The following is a 27,001-nucleotide window of genomic DNA, read 5'->3' on the forward strand; positions in this document are numbered from 1 at the left end:
GGTGGATGAAGTGACTGGAGATGAAGTGACTGGGGATGAAGTGACTGGGGATGAAATGACTGGGGATGAATTTACTGGGGATGAAGTGACCGGGTATGAAGTGACTGGGGATGAAATGACAAGGGAATGAAATGACAGGAGATGAAGTGACTGGGGATAAAGTGACTGGGGATGAAATGACTGGGGATGAAATGACAAGGTGATGAAATGACTGGGAATGAAGTGACTGGGGATGAAGTGACTGGGGATGAAATGACAGGGGAATGAAGTGACTGGAGATGAAGTGACAAGGGAATGAAGTGACTGGGGATGTAGTGACAAGGGAATGAAGTGACTGGAGATGAAGTGACAAGGGAATGAAGTGACTGGGGATGTAGTGACAAGTTGATGGAGTGGCTGGGGATGAAATGACAAGAAGATGAAGTGACTTGGGATGAAGTGTCAAGGGGATGAAGTGAGTGGGGATGAAATGACAGGGAACCATACATACACATCCCTTACTATCTACTTATATATATATATATATATATATATATATATATATATATATATATATATATACAGAGAGAGATAGAGATTTAGACGCTAAGCAAGTAAATAATATTGATAGAAAACGCCAGCACAAGTATGAAAAAAAACAGCATAAAATCCTAATCAACTTTGCATTGCTAAATATTGTTTCAGCCACTTATCAGAAAAAAAAGTAAATGTATCTGGTTTTTTTAAATTTCATCTTTAAAGAAAGACTCTACTTCTGTTTCTATTCGCAGATGTGTACGCTAAAATAGCAGCCAATCAAATGAAAGACTTTGATTGGATTTCCGAAAAGGAGAGAATGGAAATGGCAGTAGCTGAAAAAAGGAAGAAAGAATTGGAAGAATTGGAAGCAAAACTGAGTTTGGGTAAGAAACTATTACAATAATTTATAAATAATAAATATATTTTCAAACAAGAAAATGTTTGTTCACAGATATATGTGGACTCCAATAATATGAAAGTTTAGCAGCAATTTTTTTTTAGGTGTTGTAAAGCAGCTTCTGGCAAAGACCCGTAAAACTTTCTTAAAATTTGCCTTTAATTTCCACAATCAAGGAATCCAAATAAGTCTTGCACTTTTCTACCATTTTACTAGAAATAGCTTCACCTTTCAGCAAAAGGAAAATGACAAAACCTGTTTTCACTTGATTGTCTGGAGAAATGGGATGGCTTTGTTTGAAAAGATTTAGCATGCACAAACATTTCATGCGCAAACAACTCGTGGCAAAAGTGTGGATGGCAAACATGACTTCCATATGGGACACATTAATAACAAAGTCACAGTCTATACCGTTGAAAGTACATAACAATTTATTCCATGAGATCCCATATTCTTCTCAATACCATGTCCATGTTAACTCTTTCTCTCCGTAATTATTTTTTAACGTTTCGAAGGAATCCTCATTTGGCTCATCACTATTTCACTACCCTGTTATGATTGGGCTTCAATAGCTTTGTTGTTTGTTATGAGCATTTCTTATCTTGCACAGTGATGACATTCTTCTTCATGTTCTAGTTCTTCACCGGTTTAGGAATGAAGACAAAACAGACGTTAATGAAGAAAGTAACCAATTAAGATATGAGATGTAAAGTCGTGTTCTGTAAAAAAAAACAAAAAACAACGCATGGGTTTAACTCGGTTCGTCTTTCGACTGCCAATTCTCGGCAGCACCAACTCAATACCAAGTTTGTCTGCCAGCAATCTCGCCTTACTTGTCCTATCATCCCTGATATGCTAGGACAAATGTGTACAAATACTCCTTCTTCCCTAGTGCTATTAGAGCATGGAATGGGTTGCCTGAGCTAGATTAGATTAGAAGGTACGTATGAAACTGGATTAATTCACTTTGATATGTCAATGAAAACTTTTTTAGATTAGTTTGTAATTTTAGCTCTCGTCTTTATGTCTGTATTGTTACTGGAGCACCTTGAGCCTACATTTCGTCTGTTAACAGCGCTCAATAAAACAAAGTATTGTTATTATTATAATCAGCCAAAGTTTAACCCAAAAAATTAAAAGCGAAATTTTATTTTCACACAAACTAAGACAAGGAACCCAAAGGGTTTAACCCCTGCTCCTCTCCTTTAGTTGTTGTTGCAAACAGAATCTCTTGCCTGAGTAATATCACGTGATTTAAACACACGGAAGAAACGTAGTGTTGATTTTTTCTTTTTATAAATGGACTTACTCAAACACAGAAATTCAAACAATTCATCGATTCTTTATTCAGCATTAAATTGACATAAGATACACATTTTTGTAAATTCTATGAAGTAATAAAACCACAAACTAATGTTTCTTAGTTCGACTGTTCCAACTTTACGATGATACATCTGTGCACTACTAATAACGTCTGTATCATATAAGACAAGAAAAGACTGCAAGAGATATTTAGACTACTTTATAATGACACAATTTAATACTGAAACAACTTATTACGGATATAATTAAACTTTTTATCTTTATCTTGACTATTGACAACTCTAGGACCTGCAGCACCTCAAGGAACTAAAACATCTCAAGGAACTAAAAGATCTCAAGGAACTAACTACAACAACTCAAGGAACTAAAACATCTCAAGAAACTAACTAGAACATCTCAAGAAACTAACTAAAACATCTCAATGAACTAAAACATCTCAAGGAACTAAAACATCTCAAGGAACTAAAACAAATGAAGGAACTAACTGCAACAACTCAATGGACTAAAATATCTCAAGGAACTAACTGCAACAACTCAAGGAACTAAAACATCTCAAGGAACTAACTACACCATTTCAAGGAACTGCTACAGCTCAAGGAACTAACTAAAACATCTCAAGGAACTAATACATCTCAAAGAACTAACTACAACAACTCAAAGAACTAGAACATCTAAAAAAAAAAAACTAACTACAACAACTGAAGGAACTAAAACATCTCAAGGAAATAACTACAACAACTCAAGGAACTAAAACATCTCAAGGAACTAAATCATCTCAAGAAACCAAGACATCTCAAGGTACTGCAACATCTCAAAGAACTACAACATCTCAAGGAACTAACAACAATAACTCAAGGAACTAAAACATCTCAAGGAACTAACTACACCACCTCAAGGAACTAAAACATCTCAAGGAACTAACTGCGCCACCTCAAGGAACTAAAACATCTCAAGGAACTAAAACATCTCAAGAAACCGAAACATCTCAAGGAACTGCAACATCTCAAGGAACACGACTAACTTACTTTCCCAAATATATTACTTATTTTAAAGTCGTCTTTTCTAGAATCGTAGAAACTTCTACTCCAAATATTTCTATTAGATATCGCCTTCGAGAAACTGACCTTTGCGACTTTCTTTCTGGCCTCTTTCTCTGGTCAATTCTAATTGACACGCACTTACTCTTGTGATTTTCTTTGACCTGACCCTTTTCTAGTATAAAACTGAATGAGCTCAAAATATCGATTCGTGATAAAACATACATACATACATACCACTTACATCCTACATATATACAGAGAGGGGTCTAATGGTAATCAATACTTTGTAACTTATTTACACGCTAACCAAGTAAGTAACATTGATAGATAAGGAACAAAACCATTTTTTCTCGTCGTCACAAGTGTGAAAAAAAACACAGCATAAAATCCTAAATAACTTCGCATTTTTAAATCTTTCACTTATCAGAAAAAAAAAGTGAATGTTTTTTGTTTTTTTTATTCGGCCTATAAAGAAAGACTATACTTATGCCCCTTGACATGCTGATGTCCCCCTGAATTGCTGATCTCCGTCTCGACAGGTCAGGGAAACCAAAAATTCTCGACCTCTATTGAGACACGTATGCACTACGCAAGACAGCAGGGTTTCCGTCCAGGGCTTTTGCAAGAGAGGATTTAAGCCTCTCAAGCCCTCACTCAAATGGAGTTTGATGATGATGATGATGATGTTTCTATTCGCAGATGAGCTCCCGAAAATAGAAGCCGAAAAGGAGAGAAAAGAAATGGCACTAGCTGAAAAAAAGCGGCTAGCATTGGAAGCTATACGGTTGGGTAAGCAAAAATTACAATACTGAATTTTTATAGATTACAAACGCCTAACCTGTGACCGAAACTGTGTATCAAAGATTGACTTCCTTTTCTTTATATATATGGAAGGATCATATCTCCAGCAAAGAAGTTTTGAAAGAGGACAATGTGCACAGCTTGGACATGTCACTCGCATGCCAGAATGAAAAAATTCCTAAAGACAAGCTATACACTGAGCTTGCAGAAGGAGTCAAACCTAAGGGCCGCCCAAGACTAACCGAGACATGAGAATCATGGCATTGAACAAAGTATTTGGGAGGAGATAGCCCAAGACCGGACAGCATGGAGACAGACTGTACGTGCTGGTACGAACTTTGCCAAGTGCAAAAGAAACGAAGCTGCATCAGTCAAGAGTATATAAGCCTTCATGCAAGAACTTTGGCGAAATCTGCCGCTTCAGAATTGGCTTGATCAGACACTCCAGATTCTGCCCCGTCTCAAGACAAAACCAACTCCAGTGACTCACCTGGGCGCATCCTTTATCTTCCGAGACAGAAAAAGACATAAATATATATAGCCAATATATATATAGACAGAAAGAGCCATATATATAGCCAATACATATATGTGTGTGTGTGTGTGTGTGTGTGTGTGAGTAAACAGTCGCTCAATGGAAAAGATCAAATTAGCATTTGAATAAAAAATATGGTAAAATCGCATTTTTATTAGCTTTCGTAGTATTTTTTTTTATATCTGAAGGGAATATACGTAAAATTTCCTGTTACGAATACCGTTGAATACATGTGAAATGCTTTAATTAATTAATTTTATTTCTTTCTTTTCTGCAGAAGAAGAAAGACTAAGTATGTATACAATTAACTTAATATACTGTTAAGGTCCACCATAGTCATAATGTTATATAGTTAATTCTTACAACAATGTCTTTTAACTCATATTTATACTGTATTACACACACTTTTTTACACTCCCAATTGAGGAATTACAACTAGAGTTAGCAATTTGTGAAAATAAAATTTGTACTAAAATTGTTGGTATTGTCTTTTTACATCACAACATTTCACCACAAATGTACAGTTGTACTTGATGTGAAGTATTTAACTGTTTACACTCGTGCGTAATGTTCCGGAACCGTGAAACTAGTTTACTAGTTTTTATCATGGTGACTGCTGTCAAATTACAATCAGTCACCATCGACCTGTGGTTACACTTGTTTAGTTACCACAAAAAACAAACTTTGTCTACATATGTATGTGGACCCAAATGATGTGAAGGTTTAGCATCAAGTTTTTTTATTCTAAATATGTTAACCCTTTAAGTCCTATATCTTTAAAACCCTGTGACAAACAGCCTGGGCTGGAAGTCATACTCTGAGTGTAAATTGCGGGCCCCCGGCCAAGCAAGGGGAACGATTTAGCAATCGTTAAAATCGGCCTAAGGCCAGTCCTGTTAGCTGTTTAACTTACACTGTGAATATACAATCGCATTTTTACTAGTTTCGTAGTTTTATTTTAGATTTAAAAAAAAATAAAATAAATGTAAAACTTTAAGCTATCATGACTTTACAAATGATGTCACAAAAATTTATGTTGCTACAATTAATGTCTTTTAATTTTGTTTATTTTTCCGCAGTGGCGCGATATAAAGGTATGTATTCAATTAGCTACATGTACAGAGACAGGTCTACCAAACTTTACATATTTTTAATTTAACTTTTACACTATAACACGAGATGAATTCTCAAAGACATAGTTACATTTTATAGGACCCTCCGATTGTGGAAATGACCATAAAACAAACACTACGGTCTCCGCCATGATATTTCTTTCCAGTCAAAAAAAAAACAACAAAACTGGTTAAACAATTTGGTTTTTATTTAGGATATTTATAAAAAAAAGGATTGCCTTCGAGTCCGATGACTATTGAGAAATGCAGTGTTACCGGTGGCTACGCAGCCCCAGCTGTGACCTGCATATTTTATCACATCCAGGGCAAGCATAACCTATGTGCGCCCGTGGATGATATTTGTGTCATGCTATTAACGCGTTTATAGTGTTTCCCCTTCCACTTTACATTCTTGATGAGAAATCTTATATATATATATATATATATATATATATATATATATATATATATATATATATAGAGAGAGAGAGAGAGAGAGAGAAATAGGTCTTTAGGTAATCTGAGATGGAAGGATCAGTCTTCCCATCGAGCCTTGGCAAGAAACTCTGCTGTTAGGATTAATGCCTTTAAGCTCCCATACAGGTCAAGTGACTCTGCAGAAAAACTACCCCGCAGCTCTCGGAGCTTCGAACACTTATGCAAGATATGCTCCACCGTTTCCACCGACTCTCCACAGTGTCGGCAACGGGCATCTAAATTTGACCGGAACCGAGCAAAGTAAGCACCGACAAGGCAGTGCCCCGTTCTACACTGCGCAATGATTGATAGTTCCGACCTTTATAGCCTCCACCTCGGTTCGGGCGACGCAAATGTTGCCAGACTCCACGGGCTTTGTTGGAGCCATCCCAGGATTTGAACCACTTTTCATGTACCCACTCTCGAATTAATGTCGTAGCTTGATTAATCGTACTTGGGGCTTCGAAAGTGGGCACAGCCGGCGCTCCTTCTCGTGCTAGAGCATCAGCCGCCTCTTTAACCCCCACGCCGCAGTGCGAGGGCACCCACTGCATAAAGATGACAGCTCAAATAAATAGGCGGATGTTATTTGCGGCGCCTAATGCCTCTTCTACCAAAGGTGACTTTCCCCCCAAGCCAGCCATGGCTTAGAGAAAGGAGCTAGAATCGGTAACCATTACAACAGATGTCGCAAAGTTTTCCTTTTTTAAGGAGTTTTTCCCCTATATGGCGTAGTGCCGTGATTATCGCGTGAGTTCAGCGTCAAAGCTACATGCGGCGAGGCCGCATGCGCCTGACAGCTTGTCTGGTACGAGGTCAGGGTAACATATAAAGTCCTGGCTCTCGCGGGGTCCTTAAGTACGGACCCATCTGTGTAGATGTCATCTGATGGGCACGATTTGAGTGTTTGTGTTGCCATCTTTTTAAGTATGTCCAGGTGAATGTGTCTTCTAGTGCCTCTCTCCAGTCCCACTAGTGAAAGGATTATGGGCAGGCTTCTCTATGGAGGGCAGGTACTTATTCTGTGGATAGGTACCCGGTCCGTGGAGAGTCCAGCTTGCACATTCCAGTTAGTCGCAATGTGCATGAATGACTTCCGTTGTATCCTGTTTTTCTCTCTCTACCGACTGACAAGAATTAGCTAGGGGAGCCCAAAGTCACTCCTGTTATAGCGCTCCAGGGCTACGAGTACCGTCCTCTCTCTCCTCAGGTTGAGAGGAGGCACATTACACATTATTTCTGCAGCGCATGTTGGGCTCGTCCTAAAGGTGCCAGTTATGAACCGTAACGCCTGGGCCTGTACTTTGTCGAGTGATTCAATGGCCGTTTTGCTAGCGTAGACTTGGACTGGCAGTGCGTATTCGATTTGCGAGCTAACAGCCCAAAGTACAGTGTGCGTAGCAGGTCAGCTCGGGCGCCCCATACTTTTTACCTTATTTAGACGCTAATAAGTAAGTAACATTGTTAGAAAACGAACAAAACCATTTGTTCTCACAGGCACAAGTTTGAAAAAAAAAACAGCATAGAATCCTAATCAACTTTGCATTGGTAAATATTGTTTCATTCAATTATAGAAAAAAAAAGTAAATGTATCTGTTTTTTTTTTTTTAAATTTCATCTCTAAAGAAAGACTTGACTTGTGTTTCTATTCCCAGATGTGTTCGAGAAAATAAAAGCCAACCAAATGGGAGACTTCCATTGGATTTCCCTAAAGATGAGAAGTGAAATGGCACTACTTGAAGAAAAGAGGCAAGAAATTGGTAAGCAACTATTACAATACTTAATATATATATATATTGACATTTCGTTATTACATGTGTCCAAGATGAACATATATATATATATATATATATATATATATATATATATATATATATATATATATATATCTTACAGATGTCCAACTTGTGACCGCAGCTGTGTTTAAAAAATTAGCCTATTTAATCGTCAAAAAACGTTTGGAAATGCGCTTGAATGATTTACGAGATATAAAATGCCTATATATATATATATGCTTTTTTTGTAACAGAATAGGTGACAGTTCTCAGTTATTAATTGCATAACTTTTAACTACTAATACATTAATATTATACGTTAAAATTCAAGAAAACTAATAATGTTTTCCTCACATTTAAAAAGGTGCGGGTACGCCGGATGCCGAGATGTTTTTCCATAGTAGCCCAGTCGCTTGAAACGGCGGTAGACAGCTGATGGCTATACATGGGCGCCCGCACTTGCACCCCCGTTGATTCTAACTAGTCAATTTCGAGCCTATTTTTTTGCACCATTAAATTAATTATCCTCTATGTAGCAACTGAACAAGTTAGTGTTTCCACTGAGGTACTATTGTAGTAGACTAGCCTTAGCTTCTCAGGAATTGATGGCCAAGAATGTACGAGCACCCCTCTGGATTCTAAGTAGTTTCATTATATCTAATTTTTTACACCTTCAAATTAATTGACTTCTTCTAAGTAGACATTAACAAAAACTGCTTCCACTGAAGTACAGTTGTAACGAAAAGCTATTGTTGCAGTAAAATAATAATAGGCTAATAATTTAATGGCCGACCATGGACGCTTTTATAGGCATGCAATTTTCGCACTATGAAGGGATTGAAATATTCTATAGCAAGTTAGTTGTGACGATTGTTTTCACTTGTACATAATTATAGTTATTGTTCTAGTCATCCTCTATGGACAACTCGCGACTGGCACAAGAAAAACTGGTCACCCCCACCTTCGTTACGTAGATGTAATAAAACGTGACCTCAAATCAGTGAACATCAATACTGACCATTGGGAAGACATAGCTCTAGACCGTAACAGATGGAGAGAGACAGTGACCAAGAAAGCTATGGACAGTGAAAGTACATGGGTCTCAGCCCAGGAAGAAAAACGTACAATCCGAAAAACGGCCAGCTCCTCTACCACCGAAGTAAAAGCCACCTTAACTTGCGCTATCTGTGGACGGGAGTGTCTCTCCAAAAAAGGGCTCCACAGCCACATGAGGAAGTGTGCTCTGAGATGAAACCATAGTCGTTCTACGACTGAAGGAGGCCAATGATATATTTAGTTAAGACGTATGTATTCGTATTTCTCAGTCCACTATGTCGTACACTTTTACCTTTACCTATCCCTTAGTCTGTTGGACCGTTGGGGCACCAGGCAAGATTTGTCGACCGTCTTTCTCCATTTCTCCCTTTTTTTTGCCTTGTTTAGAACCTCTCTCAATGGCAGGCCCGTCCATTCTTTTATGTTGTCCTCCCATCGCTTTTTCTGTCTGCCTCTTCTTCTTTTCCCATGTCGTGCACAATCGAGGTAAATTTAGAACCAACGCTTGGGACTGTTATGGAAGAGATAATCACTGTAAATAATTCGGTGGAGCTAGCCTTTCAGCTTGCTACTAGTAAAAAGGAATGTTACAGGGCACTTAAAGAAGATTAAAGATTCTAACTGAAACTAAATGTATTTAGACCTTTATTCTACAATGAAGACAATCCAAGGCTTCAGGCGGCCATCCTGTTTAAAGAAACAATCAGACGCCAAACAATCAATAATCCAACTTTAAATCAGTTTTCGAGGCGCGGTGGCTGAGCGGTAAAGCGTTTGGCTTCCGAACCGGGGTTCGAATCCTGGTGAAGACTGGGATTTTTAATTTCGGGATCTTCGGGCGCCTCTGAGTCCACCCAGCTCTAATGGGTACCTAACATTAGTTAGGGAAAAGTAAAGGCGGTCGGTCGTTGTGCTGGCCACATGACACCCTCGTTAACCGTAGGGCACAGAAACAGATGACCTTTACATCATCTGCCCTATAGACCACTTTGTAGGCGCGGTGGCTGAGCGGTAAAGCGCTTGGCTTCAGAACCGAGGGTTCCTGGATCGAATCCTGGTGAAGGCTGGGATTTTTATTTATGGATCCTTGGGCGCCTCTGAGTCCACCCAGCTCTAATGGGTACCTGACATTAGTTGGGGAAAAGTAAAGGCGGTTGGTCGTTAACCGTAGGCCATCTGCCCTATAGACCACAAGGTCTGAAAGGGGAACTTTACTTTACTTTTTAAAATCAGTTTTCAAACTTCTGTCCCTCGTCTCCATTCATTAGCTGTGAACCCTTTCTCTCCATAATTATTTATCACATTCTAGTGGAATCAACGTTGGTATCGTCAGTTAGGAGAGAAAGAGTTAAAACAGATTAATTTTGCTATTTTAGTGTCAATATAGTCAAAAGATGTTAATCAATCGTAAGAAATGGTAACTTTTATATAAGTGTTGAACTTAAACCTTTTAAACAAAATAGGGATAAATCGCATTCTCACAAACTTTTTTTTTCTATAGATCTAAACGTGCTATACCTATGCCATTAACTCTTTCTCTCCTAACTGACCAACGTTGATTCCACCAGAATGTGGTAAATAATTACGGAGAGAAAGAGTTAAGCTAACTTTGATTTTTTTCTGAGACGGCTAACGTTAAATAACATGTGAATTGCTGTAACTAGATTTGTTACATTATATCTTTTGTACAGAATTATTTCGTGAAATTATGTATTCCATTTGTATAACACAATGTGATAGTCTACCAAACTATTACACATTTCAAAGTGACATTTGACATTTCAACACTTTGATAGATATTTGTATAGATCTTCTATTTAAAAGTTGCATGACCCACTTCTAGCAAAAAACATTTCTATGCTGTAATTTATATGAATTTATTAACATAAAATGTATATATCATTCTATATCGAATACATATACAGATTGCTATAATATTTTTATAAATTATTTTTTTGTTTGTTTTTCTGGTGAAGAAGCAAAACGAGACGGTGTGTATTAAATTGGCATATTATATTGCAATATGTCCATCAAACTATAGATTTTAAATTGAGCTAGCAATCCAAATCGAATTCAAATTTCTATTTAATATAATGTACACTTAGTAAAATTAACTGATCTTTTTTATTGTTAATTCTGTTCAACGTATTTATTATTTATGACTAGAGCATACAGCATTCAACATTGTAAGGCAACCAGGCTTAATACATAGCTGAGTTTCCAATTGGAAGACCACAACCATTCTTTGGGCCAAAAATGTAGCACAGTTGTTCACTAGTCTTTACAACAAATTCGTCACAAAAAATTATAGAATATAATGAACTAGCCGACCCACGGAGTAGCATACGCCCACCCCCTTTTTGTTTTCTCTGTCACGGCAAAAGTTACACGCAAAAGTTACGTGGGGTAACTGTAGTCCGACTTACTTCTGGCACCAATGTTTGCTAAATGCACAATCTTTGAACGCACCTTCTTCGTTGCCTTGCATTTAAGCTTATGGAGGTTTTTTGTTATTATGCTGGTGTAACGCTTCTTTCGTCTGTGTATCCCTGGTTAGGATGAGCTCTCAGACAGTACTGCATTTCGGAGTTATTTCGCTAGCATAGCGTATTAGGCTAAACCTTTCAATTTGTCTTTCCTTACAGGGAGTTAGTTATGGGATTATCAAGTCTACACTGGAGGCTAGAGTCCAAAGATTTATCAACAATGCAGTATGTAGGCAGGGGCGGACTGGGTGCCAAAATCGGTCCGGGCATTTCCATATAACCCGGCCCACAAATGACATGTCATATTATATGTGTATATCTTATCTTATCTTATATAATACAGACGTTACTTCAAAAAAGAAGATGATTACGTCCTACGCGTCATGCATTTAGTCATGCATATTAACCAATGACTTAAATTCAGCCAAGTCACTGGTTTTCCTGGCTAGCTGTATAATATATGTAGATAGAGTTATTGAATGTATGCTTGCTTAGAATTACATACTGTATTTTATTTATACATGTTTGTAGTCTGAAAACTATTAACAGTACAATAGCAGTCTTAATAAGTTTGTAATTAATATATTGTTATATTGTTAATATAATTCAGTTGTTGATTACAATGTATCTACAGTTCACTGGGTTCGCGTACTAGTCATGTCAAACTCTGCACGCATCCTTAATCTTTGGAGTCAAAGACATTAATATAGGTCAGAGCTGGAGAAATCCTGCACTCTTAATTAATCTTTGGACTCAAAGACAAGCCTTATATATATATATATATATTAGAAATATATTAGTTTACTTTGTACATATGGTGCTCCAATTCATTAAAATTTTGGTCATCCTAATTGATTGAAACTCATACTATGATTTATGACGAAGACACTGCTATATAAATTACACAAAGCAATGAAAAAATTCAATATCAGGATCAAATGCCTCAAGATGCCGGAAAAAAATTCATTCTTCAAAATGTAACTTCCAATAGGCTGAAAATTGGGGGAAAATAATATCTACACGTTGCCAATTCTATCTGCTCTGTATAAAAACAGACATTGAACCTGGCAAACAGATAATAACTATACTTTTCGGGGAAGGAACATTTGCACATGTGGACGAAACTTCATCATTCTTTTCTAATCTACTGACATCATGTTTCTTGTCAGACGTAAATTCACAGTTAAAGTTGAAGATGTTTAGGACACAGATTTGTCTTAAACTCATCATACCGATGTAGCGAGAAATGATTTCTCTTCAATGTCAGTTACACCAATCTAAAACTAAAACAGGTTTTTACCTTTACAGAGTTGGTTCTTTCCTATACTTAATCATCTTTTATATTATCTCTTTGGATTTTGCAGAGACAGGGAAGAAAAAAGAAACGGAACGAAAAAAGGTGGTATGCATTAATTATCTTAAAATAGTTTTCTAAGTCTGTTGATATGGTGCGCAAAGTGCACTCGTTTAAGATAATTAAGTTGTTGTTTTTTTTTCGCCTTGACGCTAGTGGCAGGTGCTGAGTGACAGAATCTCTTGCTTAACAGTGGGACAAACACGCTTCATCAAGCATTTACATATTTCTATTTAGTTATATTATGAGCGTGAAAGGCAACCTTTAATTTGTTTTTTTTTATCTATCAAAAGAAATTAGCAACTGCCATACGGATTGGCATGAAATTTCGCACACACGCTTTTTACCCGTATCTTTTAAGTGCTTCATAAGAAAATGGGTTTTGTCCGATAAGAAGTAATCGCAAAAAAAAAAACAAAAAAAAAAACAACAACCTAAAATTTCTCTAAAATGTTTGTATTTTTTTTTCGTTACTTTTTCCTAAACACATCAATGTCAAACAAAGTTTAAATGCAAATTGCTCAAAAATAAGGCTTCGGTGTTATTTTAAAAATATTTTCTTTCTTTGTTTCATATTTCACTACTTTACTTTGTTATTTCACTACTTTGTTATTTCACTACTTTGTTATTTCACTACTTTGTTATTTCACTACTTTGTTATTTCACTACTTTGTTATTTCACTACTTTGTTATTTCACTACTTTGTTATTTCACTACTTTGTTATTTCACTACTTTGTTATTTCACTACTTTGTTATTTCACTACTTTTGTTATTTCACTACTTTGTTATTTCACTACTTTGTTATTTCACTACTTTGTTATTTCACTACTTTGTTATTTCACTACTTTTGTTATTTCACTACTTTGTTATTTCACTACTTTGTTATTTCACTACTTTTGTTATTTCACTACTTTTGTTATTTCACTACTTTGTTATTTCACTACTTTTGTTATTTCACTACTTTTGTTATTTCACTACTTTTGTTATTTCACTACTTTGTTATTTCACTACTTTGTTATTTCACTACTTTGTTATTTCACTACTTTGTTATTTCACTACTTTGGACTCTACCTTACGTTATATTGTAGTTTCATTTTTTGCTTTAGTTTAGACACGGTCAAAATAAAAAGTAAACACTAATAGTATTTTAATGGACGTGTATCTGTCTCTTAGTGTCTATACCGTAATTCACATGCTAAAAATTGTAGTATAACTGGAGACATTCAAGGGGGTCAAAAAATGACAATAATAAAAATAAAAAATAAATGAATTTATTCAGCTGTAATCTAAAGAAATGGGTGGGCTCTATGAAACTGATAGTAAAAATAAATGTTCAGATAGATAAAATGTATAGTCTAAAGAAATAGATGTATGAAATTGATAGTCTCAAGAAATGATTGGGTTGTATGAAACTGATAGTTTCCCTTTCAGACCTTACAATCCATGGGGCAGTCGATGTAAAGGTCAACTGTGTATGTGTGCAACAGTTAACGAAGGTGTCATGTGGCCAGCACAGTGACCAACCACCTTTACCTTTCCCCAACTAATTAAGGTACCCATTAGAGCTGTGTGGACTGAAGATCCCGAAATAAAAAATCCCAGTCTTCACTAGGATTCCAACCCGGGGCCCCTAAGTTTGGAATCCGAGCGTTATACTATTTAACAACCGCGTAATATAAAGCTTGAAATATTTTTAACATATACACAGAGATATAAATTATCACAGGACTGCTTGATACTTCTATACCAATTTCACATTTTTTTACTTCTATACCAATTTCACATTTTTTTTACTTCTATACCAATTTCACATTTTGTTTTTGACGTCTATACCAATTTTCCATTCTTTCATCGACTTCTATACCAATTCCTCATTCTTTCTTCGACGTCTATACCAATTTTCCATTCTTTCATCGACTTCTATACCAATTCCTCATTCTTTCTTCGACGTCTATACCAATTCCTCATTCTTTCTTCGACGTCTATACCAATTCCTCATTCTTTCTTCGACTTCTATACCAATTCCTCATTCTTTCTTCGACTTCTATACCAATTCCTCATTCTTTCTTCGACGTCTATACCAATTCCTCATTCTTTCTTCGACTTCTATACCAATTCCTCATTCTTTCTTCGACGTCTATACCAATTCCTCATTCTTTCTTCGACTTCTATACCATTTTCTTATTCTTTCTTCGACGTCTATACCAATTCCTCATTCTTTCTTCGACGTCTATACCAATTCCTCATTCTTTCTTCGACTTCTATACCAATTCCTCATTCTTTCTTCGACTTCTATACCAATTCCTCATTCTTTCTTCGACGTCTATACCAATTCCTCATTCTTTCTTCGACTTCTATACCATTTTCTTATTCTTTCTTCGACGTCTATACCAATTCCTCATTCTTTCTTCGACTTCTATACCATTTTCTTATTCTTTCTTCGACGTCTATACCAATTCCTCATTCTTTCTTCGACTTCTATACCAATTCCTCATTCTTTCTTCGACTTCTATACCAATTCCTCATTCTTTCTTCGACGTCTATACCAATTCCTCATTCTTTCTTCGACTTCTATACCATTTTCTTATTCTTTCTTCGACGTCTATACCAATTCCTCATTCTTTCTTCGACTTCTATACCATTTTCTTATTCTTTCTTCGACGTCTATACCAATTCCTCATTCTTTCTTCGACTTCTATACCATTTTCTTATTCTTTCTTCGACGTCTATACCAATTCCTCATTCTTTCTTCGACTTCTATACCAATTCCTCATTCTTTCTTCGACTTCTATACCAATTCCTCATTCTTTCTTCGACGTCTATACCAATTCCTCATTCTTTCTTCGACGTCTATACCAATTCCTCATTCTTTCTTCGACTTCTATACCCATTTCCCATTCTTTCTTCGACGTCTATACCAATTCCTCATTCTTTCTTCGACTTCTATACCCATTTCCCATTCTTTCTTGGACTTTCTTGAATCTGTCTTATCAGACGTTGATAGGGTGCTATCATGCCAACATTGTCTGCTATCGCTATATCTTTTTTCGTTTACTCGTCGCATGAGTTTCTTTCCAATAGTTTTTTTTTTAGCCTTATTTGACATTAGTAGAGTTTTTTTCTTTTCTACTAGAGTCTTATTAATGTATCTCTTCTTCATGACATTCACATCAGTTCCACTATCCATTTCCATTGGAAACCGTATTTAGTGATCATTAACTGTCATGGCTGTTGTCATCCTTTCTGGGTTTTTTTTATTCTCTAACCATTTGTTTTCGATCAACATGACTTCATCTTTTGTGACCGACTGCAGCAGTTTTTTTTATGGTCAGACATACTCTCTGATACTTGCTGAATTTTAATTTTACACATCGATGCAATTGATGTTTTCCCATATTTGTTAGGTATAATAACTTTAAAAAAAAAATCTAACATTCATTGGGTATCAAAATATTTGTCCTTTAAGATTTCGTTTCACATGAAATTAAATAAGGTATGATCGCATTTTCCGTTTCAGGCGTTAAACAAACAAAAAAAAAAAAAAAATTTTACCGTTGCATTTACCCTTGAAAACGAGGCGCGTTTGCTAAGCGTTAAAGCGTTTGGCTTCTGAACCGGAGATTCAAGGTTCAAATCCTGGTGAAGACTGGTATTTATGATTTCGGGATCTTTGGGCGCATGTGAGTCCACCCAGTTCTAATGGGTACCTGACATTAGTTGGGGAAAGTAAAGGTGGTGGTTGTGCTGGCCACAGAAACAGATGGCCTATATCATCTGCCCCATAGATTGCAAGGTCTGAAAGAGAAACTTTACCTTTCTCTTATTTTTATACCGTTAAAAACATTTTTTTCAATTAACTATTTTGTATTATCATTTTATTTTCTTGTTTAAAGAAGAGGAAGATGAGGAAACGAGACGTGGAGGTAAGTATGAAATAATCTCAATAATGTAAAGCTCATCTGTTACTTTGGGAGCTGATAATGTAAAGCTCATCTGTTACTTCGGGAGCTGATAATGTAAAGCTCATCTGTTACTTTGGGAGCTGATAATGTAAAGCTCATCTGTTACTTTGGGAGCTGATAATGTAAAGCTCATCTGTTACTTTGGGAGCTGATAATGCAAAACTCATCTTTTACTTTGGGAGCTGATAATGTAAAGCTCATCTGTTACTCTGGGAGCTGATAATGTAAAGCTCATCTGTTACTTTGGGAGCTGATAATGTAAAACTCATCTGTTACTCGGGGAGCTGATAATGTAAAGCTCATGCTTTACTCTGGGAGCTGATAATGTAAGGCTCATCTGTTACTTCGGGAGCTGATAATGTAAAGCTCATCTGTTACTTCGGGAGCTGATAATGTAAAGCTCATCTTACTTTGGGAGCTAATAATGTAAAGCTCATCTGTTACTCTGGGAGCTGATAATGTAAAGCTCATCTGTTACTTCGGGAGCTGATAATGTAAAGCTCATCTGTTACTTCGGGAGCTGATAATGTAAAGCTCATCTTACTTTGGGAGCTAATAATGTAAAGCTCATCTGTTACTCTGGGAGCTGATAATGTAAAGCTCATCTGTTACTCTGGGACCTGATAATGTAAAGCTCATCTGTTACTCTGAGAGCTGATAATGTAAAGCTCATCTGTTACTTCGGGAGCTGATAATGTAAAGCTCATCTGTTACTTCGGGAGCTGATAATGTAAAGCTCATCTGTTACTTCGAAAGCTGATAATGTAAAGCTCATCTGTTACTTTGGGAGCTGATAATGTAAAGCTCATCTGTTACTTTGGGAGCTGATAATGTAAAGCTCATCTGTTACTCTGGGAGCTGATAATGTAAAGCTCATCTGTTTCTTTGGGAGCTGATAATGTAAAGCTCATCTGTTACTTTGGGAGCTGATAATGTAAAGCTCATCTGTTTCTTTGGGAGCTGATAATGTAAAGCTCATCTGTTTCTTTGGGAGCTGATAATGTAAAGCTCATCTGTTACTTTGGGAGCTGATAATGTAAAGCTCATCTGTTACTTCGGGAGCTGATAATGTAAAGCTCATCTGTTACTTCGGGAGCTGATAATGTAAAGCTCATCTGTTACTTCGGGAGCTGATAATGTAAAGCTCATCTTACTTTGGGAGCTAATAATGTAAAGCTCATCTGTTACTCTGGGAGCTGATAATGTAAAGCTCATCTGTTACTCTGGGAGCTGATAATGTAAAGCTCATCTGTTACTCTGAGAGCTGATAATGTAAAGCTCATCTGTTACTTCGGGAGCTGATAATGTAAAGCTCATCTGTTACTTCGGGAGCTGATAATGTAAAGCTCATCTGTTACTTTGGGAGCTGATAATGTAAAGCTCATCTGTTACTCTGGGAGCTGATAATGTAATGCTCATCTGTTTCTTTGGGAGCTGATAATGTAATGCTCATCTGTTACTTTGGGAGCTGATAATGTAAAGCTCATCTGTTTCTTTGGGAGCTGATAATGTAAAGCTCATCTGTTACTTTGGGAGCTGATAATGTAAAGCTCATCAGTTACTTCGGGAGCTGATAATGTAAAGCTCATCTGTTACTTTGGGAGCTGATAATGTAAAGCTCATCTGTTACTTCGGGAGCTGATAATGTAAAGCTCATCTGTTACTTTGGGAGCTGATAATGTAAAGCTCATCTGTTACTTTGGGAGCTGATAATGTAAAGCTTATCTGTTTCTTTGGGAGCAGATAATGTAAAGCTCATCTGTTACTTTGGGAGCTGATAATGTAAAGCTCATCTGTTACTTTGGGAGCTGATAATGTAAAGCTCATCTGTTACTTTGGGAGCTGATAATGTAAAGCTCATCTGTTACTTTGTGAGCAGACGATGTAAAGCTCATCTGTTACTTTGGGAGCTGATAATGTAAAGCTCATCTGTTACTTTGAACGACCGTTAATGAGGGCTGTCTGCACAACGATGAGCCGCCTTTAGTTTCTCAAATTTATGTCAGGTGCCCATTAGCACAGTGATGCCCAAAATACAGCCCGCGGGCCACATCCGACCCACGACGTTGTTCTAAACGAAACGACAGAACAAAGTATAGAACCCCTCCCCCCTTTTCATAAAAAAGGGTTAAAAAATGCATTTTTTTTCCTACTTTAGGGCCCTCACAATTAACCTTTAACACTTGTGCGTTTCTGAAATTGGACTCTGAATGTAGAATCTACCAGGAAAAGTGAACGGATCTTTACTTTTTTTGTGGAACATGATAATTAGCCAACATATTTAATTTGTAAGGAAAGTGTGGTTGTTTAAAAAAAACCCAACAACATATATAATGGCCTTTTAAAACAAATATGACGGCATTCTTGATTTTAGCCGCGAATAAAAGATAGTTAAACTATGCCTAGAGATTGGAGGATTGATGAAAATATTTACCAAAACAAAAAAGCTAGCCACAATGTTTCTCACATTTTAAATAGAGAAATAAAGCCACCTTCAGAGGCGTAAAAAAAAAAAAAAATTCCAATGTCTCATTAATTAATGTAAGTTTCTAATCAAATAGTTTCAGGCCGATTTCATTTCGTTTTTGAACTATTTCCGTCATGTGACCCGCGACTCGTGTGTTGGAAATGAAAATGGCCAGCAGGTCCAATTTGGTTGGGTATCACTGCATTAGCATATATAAGGCTTCCTTCAGTCGCCTACACAACAGTTCCCCCTCTCTTCGCAGCTGATGATGTAACAAAATTACTGGCAAGTGTCAATAGAGTGTGGAATCAACGGACTCACAGGCTCTGCCAGGGTGTAGCAGTGTGTGCTGCTAACAGCTTAAGGATCTTAGGTTGACTCCCGAAGCCTTTCCCATGTGTGTGTATACATGCAAGACAGCAGAGATGGGCTGCCAACCAAGAAAACATGCAGCTCAAAGTTTACTGGTTAGGGCGCCTGTTTATCGTCTGTATTACAAAACTGCTCTGCTGGGCCGAATATCTTTGCCACAAGTGAAGACAATACATTAGACTGGTCGGAGAAGGTTATTTACGACTAATGCCATTGGAAGCATTTTATGTGCAGTGGAGTGCTGATATTCATCACCCCTTCCGGCAATAACAACCTTACGGAAATGGGTGGACAAGGACTGTTGGGATATCTTAAATTCCAGAAGTTTCAAATCTCAGTTTCAATATCCAACTAGCGTGATAATGAGATGGAAACAAACACTCCGCCCTTTTCCATTTTTTTTTCTAAGTCAGACCGCAATGGCTTCTTTCGAATTTTGACATCGGCGCATTTTTTCCCTTCCTGCCTTATTAGTAAACAGCAGCATTGAAACAATATAGAAACATTTCTTTTTCTTCTCATTTTTGGTCTTCTTTGTTTGTTTGTAGTTGATTAAAGCTTTGTGGTCTTAGCATCATTTGTTGTTGTTGTTTTTGGTCCAATAGGGTTTCCTATCATGTTGCCAACTCAGAAAATTGACTATTCGAAATTCGTGCACAGTCACTACGGTCTTTAAGTTACTACCTTCAACTCTACTCAAGTTACAACCGTCTTCGACTGACCAAAAAGATACGACTGAATAAAAGTCAACTCGGTCATTCTTACTTCCTGTTTCTATGTCAGATGTTTGATGTATATTTTATACATGAGTTCACCACTGTTTCAAAGCATAATTTATTTTTCAGTATGGGCTCTTCGAACTGGACAGACGTCTGCTGGAGGGTACTGGGGTAGAACATCCTGCTGTTCCAAAATGATATGCAATAAAAGCTGCACGTAGGAGTCAACGTGAACGTCTACTGTGATTTCTCTCGTGTTATAGAAAATAAAATGAGTTATTTAACATGATCTGTTTGTCCTATCTTATCTTATCTTATCTTATCTTATATAATACAGATGTTGTCAGGGTTGTGTTAAGGCCTTAGCTAGTTTACTCGGGACATTCAACAGGCACCTTCGTGCTTACAAATAAATAAGTGATTCCTCTTGACAATGTAACTGTTTAATGCTATGAATATAAGTTATGATGACAACTGATGGAGTAATGACATTGCATTTGAAACATTCTAATATTGTGGATATATTAATTAAACAGTAATTCTACACCTTGCTGTCCGACAACGTGACTCATAAATGCTCGCAATCACAACAAAACACACTGCTGAATCTAGTATTTAGTGTAGACTTCCAATCCCATACTAACTCCCTGTAGAGACATAAATAAAGACAAACTAAAAAGGTCTAGTATACTATGGCATCGAAAACAACTGCGAAATGCAGTCATGCCTTAGATACTCACCCTAAACAGGGGAACAGAGAAGAATCTCAAAGAAAACGTTTCACCAGCATAATAACAAAAACACTCCATCAGCTTACAAGCAAGGCAACAAAAAGAAAGCGCGTTCCAAAATTGTGCACTTAATACACATTGGTGCTAGAATGCCATAATCTACGCACCGACAGACGTTACTTCAAAAAAGAAGATGATTTTCTAAGATTTCTCAAACAGTAGCACTGTCAAGGCGGCTAGTTATAGTTTTTGGAGTTCAAAATAGAACCTCAATGTGGATTCCAAAATGGTAGACCCAATATTTACACGCCATTCTCTAATCCAGTGTTTCCCAAACTATGTTCCGCGGATCACTAGGGTTCCGTGAGGCCTGAACAATTGGAATAATTAATTATATAGTTAAGGCAGAAAAAAAAAAAAACGGACACATTTTATAATAATATCGCTATGAACTTTGACTCTAATGGACCTCATTCACCAATCGTAAACAAACAACATTTATCCACGTGATACTCTATCTCTTCTATACAAATTACATAATACACTAAGGATGTCATGTGATAACGTTTTTTTCATTGCTTTATCAATATTATCACGTGGCTAAATGTTGTTTGTTTACGTTATTTTGTGTCGTTATTGGGTGTAATGTTGAAGAATGCTTGGTTCGTGTGTCCACTTAACCCCAATACCTTCAGTCTATCGTCAGCAGATAAAATATGACGTTTATTTAATAATAATGTACTGCAACTTCTTGGTCGTTACATTAAGACCTCAATCAGATATGAAACATAATTACATCCACATAACAGCAGTATCAAATATATAATTCCCTTAGAATAAAACGTCACAACTCAAATACGTCCGCATCACAGCGGGTAACAATAAAGTTCAATAGCATGTTGCCAACTCTAAGTACAGAAAAATGACTATTAGAAATACGTGTACAGTCTCTAGGGACTTTAAGTTACTACCTTCAACTCTACTCAAGTTACAACCGTATTCGACTGACCAAAAATATACGACTGAAAAAAAGTCAGTTCGGTCATTCTTACTTCCTGTTTCTATGTCAGATGATTCACATGTCTTTCACCCTCATGACCGGAGGTGAAAATATAACAGGCTATGTCAACCGAGACTGTGACAATTAGTGACAGATTTAAAAAAAATTTTTTTTTTAATCTCTTAACTACAATACAAAAAGAAAAAGTATTGGCTTGTCCGATGGGCGGAAGGCGAATGCATGTATTGCCCCTCCCACCTGGTACAACCCTTTTTTCATTTATATTTACTAATGATAAACTTTGAGATTAGAGAGTGGTGCGACATATGGGTTTACATGCCAATACGTATCTTATATTATATAAATATTAAACTAATTTTGTTCACAAACTATGATTTCTCCATAAAATAGTCCCCCCCCCTCATAGGGCTAGAGTTGGGAGGGCAGTACATGCAATCACCCTCTTCCCTTACCTCACCGAATCGGCCAAGATACCAGAAGGGGATCGCGACATAATATACAATTTATATATTAATTCAACTAATTTTGTTTACAAACTATGATTTGTACATAAAAGTAGGACCGCTTCCCCCCCCCCCCCCTCTCAAAGGGTTTAGGTGGGAAGGGCAGTAGAGATATTCACTCCACTCCTCCAATCGGCCAACAAGGGAAACCATATTATATAAAGTTTGGTTACAAAATCAATAATAAGTTTTAATCATATAGATATTTAACTGATTCTGTTAGCAAGCTGGGATTTCTACAAATAAATTGGACCGCCCCTCCCCCAACTAGAAAGTTTAAGGACCGCCCCCTCCCGACACCACTAAATCGGCCAATATACTAGAGGGGAGGGGGCGAAATAATCTAAAAATAGGTTGAAATATAAACAATTAGTATATATTATTAACATAAGTAATAAATTCGTATACAAATTCTATATTCTATGCTAAAATTCGTCCGGCCGAGTGGGGGGATCAATCACACCCCCCCCCCGGATCCGCCAGTGCTTTTTTCTTTATTTCGTTGCTTGTTGTGAACTAATAACCTGTTGGCATTACCTGTTTACTTAAGCAAGTCGATAATACAATCTGATATTGGGGTTGTATTTTGATCTATTAGAAATTTTATTAACTCTTTCTCTCCTAACTGACGATACCAACGTTGATTCCACTAGAATGTGGTAAATAATTACGGAGAGAAAGAGTTAAGTCACTGATCCAAACTAAACTTCGTTTGTTTTCTTCTTTTTTTTTGTAAAGTATTTTTGTTACTGTTTTTGTTTTTATTTGAGTAACACAACAGTCTTATTGTAAACCAAAAACAGATTTATGTATACGTGTGGAGTTTATGTTTAGCATTGTACGGGACTTTTCAACATGGTTGTATACAAAAAATACATCTGTTTTTACATCCATTTTCTAGTGGTAGTCTCCAAACAGATGGAAATTTAGATTGACTCCAACTGCCCATCTATACATCATTTATAGAGTAGCAACTATATACACGCAACACACACACAGCTACATTAACAAAAGTCACACACAAACACAACCAGCACATGATGAATTGTGCTCCTTGGCGCTGACAAATTACTTTGAAACATCGGAATAAAGAAATGTCTAGTGTATATGTCTAGTGCAGGGGTGGGCAACCTTTTTCTACCGAGGGCCGCATTAAAAAAAAAATTGGGGACTAGCTGGCCGCATAAATTAATTATTTTTTTTTTACTCCCAATTGAGGAATTACAACAACAGTTTGCAATTTCTTGAACTAATTTTAGGAATAATTTTTTAAATTTTGATATTGTCTTTTTACATCACAACATTTCACCACAAATGAACAATTGTACTTAATGTGAAGCATTTAACTGTTTACATCCGTGCATAATGTTCTGTAACTGTAGAACTAGCTTACTAGTTGTTTTGTTCTTGCGACTGCTGTCAAATTACAGTCAGTGAGCATCGACATGTTTTAATACTTCATAATTTTCAAACAAACAAAACAAATCGTGTTCACAGATGAATTAGGTTCCGAATAATGTGAAAGTTTCGCAGCAAAGTTTTCTTAAGTATGTGAATACAGCTTCTGGCAGTCATGAAACTTCTGAGGTATGTCATCTGGAGCTAAATCAGCTTCTGCATTAAATGGTGAGCTGATGGTATTGAAAACTAGTTCCAAGTTCTTGACGTCTTAAAATTTGCTTTCAAATTCCACAATCAAGGAATCCTAATAAATCTTGTAATTTCATCCATTTCACTAGAAATAGTTTCACCATTCAGCTAAGGAAAATGATAAGACCCGATTTCACTCAAGAAGTGGAATAACTTTGTTTGAAAAGATTTAAGATGCAGATACATTTCATTTGCAAACAAAACATTGCGATGTCTCCAACGATAAACATGAAGTCTGTCTTCAACTCTTCATTAGAAATATTAGTAACAAAGTCACAGTCAATGTCCTTCAATGAGCCCAACAATTTCTTCCTTGAGATTCCATATTCTTCTAGGCCAGCGGATACTACTGTGTAACCCAACATCAAAATGTTTTGTACTTCTCGGAACTGCCAGTCATGGCCGGCAGATAATTGGAGGCCTTGGGGCCTTGGCAAAGTGAATTTGGTGGCCTAAAAAGTAAAATTATTAAATTTATTAAAAACCTATTGTACTTCAACAATAACATTGATGACACGTTTCGATATTTCTTCTCTAATATACTACACAGGCATATGTAGTATGTGTATATATAGTAGAAGGCCCTCACCAATTGGTGACCCTAAGCAGTTTGTCTATGCCTAAGGCTGGCCCTGTGCCAATAATAAGATCATTGAGAAATCAATTTGATATTCAATGCTTTATTTTATTAAAAAGCCTGTTTTTCTTAGTCATCTTGCCATCTTGTACAAGCCGACCCATCACTTTCAACACAGTTTGTGATAGAATGGAATAAATACTGGCCTGTGTTTGTCTTTGACTGAATGTTTCGAAATATTGCCATTAAGAATAATCTTCGTTTACTTTAAACTTTTTAGAATGACGTTTAAAGACAATGTTTCTTTAGCCTCTTCATGATAAGGAATAAATTTACAATTATTTATTTAAACATATTTGCATTTTTATATGTGTAATGTATGCGAACACCTGATTTCTTTAGGCGTCGGCGGGCCGCATAAAACACTTCGGCGGGCCGCATGTGGCCCGCGAGCCGTAATTTGCCCACCCCTGGTCTAGTGTATATGTTTAGTGTATATGTCTCACTCCCAGAACTCGTAACATTCATACACATCTCACACTGAAAGGAAGCTCGTTTCTGACACCACACACATGCTTGTAACTCAACGCAGCTACAACACATCAGCAACATGATTGCCCAAAGGTTGCTACTCCGGTTTCTTTCTATTATCCTTTTGGGTAAGTTTGATTTGATACTTAGTTGTCCTCATTCTGTCCTAGAACGACTATGGTCCATCTCAAACATCGAGATAAAAGCCTGGACATTGTTTATGGTCGGAACAATGTGGCCACAAGGGTCACCAGTTGCTGATTTTTCCAATCATTGCCAATCAAATGCTTCCAAAGTCAAGCATCTCAAATGGTCTCTGCTTTGCTTATATTGTGTGTCTATTGGAGGTTAAATAAAATAACCCGTGAAAAAAAACAAACTTTACCTTATGGGGCTCAAGAGTTTGACCTATTAAATACATGAAATGTGTACATCTATTATCAAGACAATGTTAAAGAAAAAGAAGAGAAAGAGAGAAAAAGGAGAGGGAATGAAAAAGATAGAGAGAGGGAAGGAGTAACAAAATAGAGTGAGAAAAAAAAAGGAGGAGAACAAGAGAGTGAGAGTATTAAGGATGTGAAAGAAGGAGAAAGAGAAGAGTTTAGAAGAGATAGACGACGAGAGAGAGGTATGAAAAGAGAGAAAAATAAAAAAAGAGAAAGAAGAGAGAAGGAAAGAGAGTTGGCCTTTCCATTCCCCTAGCGAACCTAGAACTTTGAGCGGGTGGGAGACATTATTTTAAAAACCCAAACTCTAACAAAGGGTTAATTAAGTCCTGGTGGCAGTCAATTCCTATCCAAGACAATTTTGTTTATAAAGTCGTTTGTGAGGAAATCATACCGCAGGATAAACATTTGAGACCAAAATAAAAGAAAATCTAGATTGACCACCGGCAGACAATTAATGTGGCAAAATATGCAAGTCGCAGCTGTGGCTGTTAAGCTGTTTAATGTAATTCTAGTAAAGTAATAAACTTTACCATTTACAAAAGTAATTAGACAATACATTACATTGCGTTTAGGTGAGATTGTAAGACTCTAATATTTGTACTTAATTATTCCTGTTGAACGATTATAATAATTGCAATATCTTCGAAGAATATAGATGATTGCAGTGTTTTACATTTTTAGACGTGTAATTAAAAGATGAACTTAAAACATCCCATTAAATAATGTAAATACTAGATCCACGGGTTTCTCATGAAATAGTTTCAGGTCAATTTCTTGTTTTTGTATCTTTTCGGTCACGTGGCCCGCGACACGAGTGTCGGAAATTAAAATGGCCCGAAGGTTGAAGTGGGTTGAGCGTCACTGGTTTAAAATATTATGATGTCGGATTTTCAATATCTTTTCTAGTTTACGAGATCTAAACGGGACGGACGGACGGACGGACAGGCATTTCACAAAAAACTAGTAGCGTCTTTTTTTCTTTCGAGGCCGCTAAAAACTAAACAATGGAAAAGCATTTTGTATGTTTTATAATAAAAAAAACAAAAGTTTTATAATAAATTATATTATTTTTAAAAAAATCAACGAGGAAACAGTGAAAAAAATGCATGTCTTGCATATTGGTTCCCAAGAGCATGCGCTTGA

At 36.7% G+C, this 27,001-nt stretch overlaps 1 protein-coding gene across 1 annotated transcript; it reads left to right on the plus strand.

The window, feature by feature from the left end:
* The first annotated feature begins 778 nt into the window (after window positions 1-778).
* LOC106058266 (uncharacterized) lies at window positions 779-20,635 on the plus strand. Its single transcript, XM_056036543.1, has 8 exons — window positions 779-902; window positions 3,979-4,068; window positions 4,893-4,907; window positions 5,695-5,709; window positions 7,860-7,964; window positions 12,886-12,920; window positions 16,770-16,799; window positions 20,523-20,635. The coding sequence occupies exons 1-8, from the start codon at window positions 800-802 to the stop codon at window positions 20,592-20,594; spliced, it is 465 nt and encodes a 154-aa protein (XP_055892518.1). The 5' UTR covers window positions 779-799; the 3' UTR covers window positions 20,595-20,635.
* Window positions 20,636-27,001: the final 6,366 nt, after the last annotated feature.

The sequence above is a fragment of the Biomphalaria glabrata genome, chromosome 7 (genome assembly GCF_947242115.1).
Source record: "Biomphalaria glabrata chromosome 7, xgBioGlab47.1, whole genome shotgun sequence".
Classification (NCBI taxonomy): Eukaryota; Metazoa; Mollusca; class Gastropoda; family Planorbidae; genus Biomphalaria; species Biomphalaria glabrata.

Excerpts from the sequence above, each read along its gene's own strand:
- LOC106058266 (XM_056036543.1), top strand. The coding sequence starts at position 800 with ATGAAAGACTTTGATTGGATTTCCGAAAAGGAGAGAATGGAAATGGCA. Across the intron at positions 12,921-16,769 it reads AAGAAACGGAACGAAAAAAG|AAGAGGAAGATGAGGAAACG; the intron begins GTGGTATGCATT and ends TCTTGTTTAAAG. Across the intron at positions 16,800-20,522 it reads TGAGGAAACGAGACGTGGAG|TATGGGCTCTTCGAACTGGA; the intron begins GTAAGTATGAAA and ends TTTATTTTTCAG.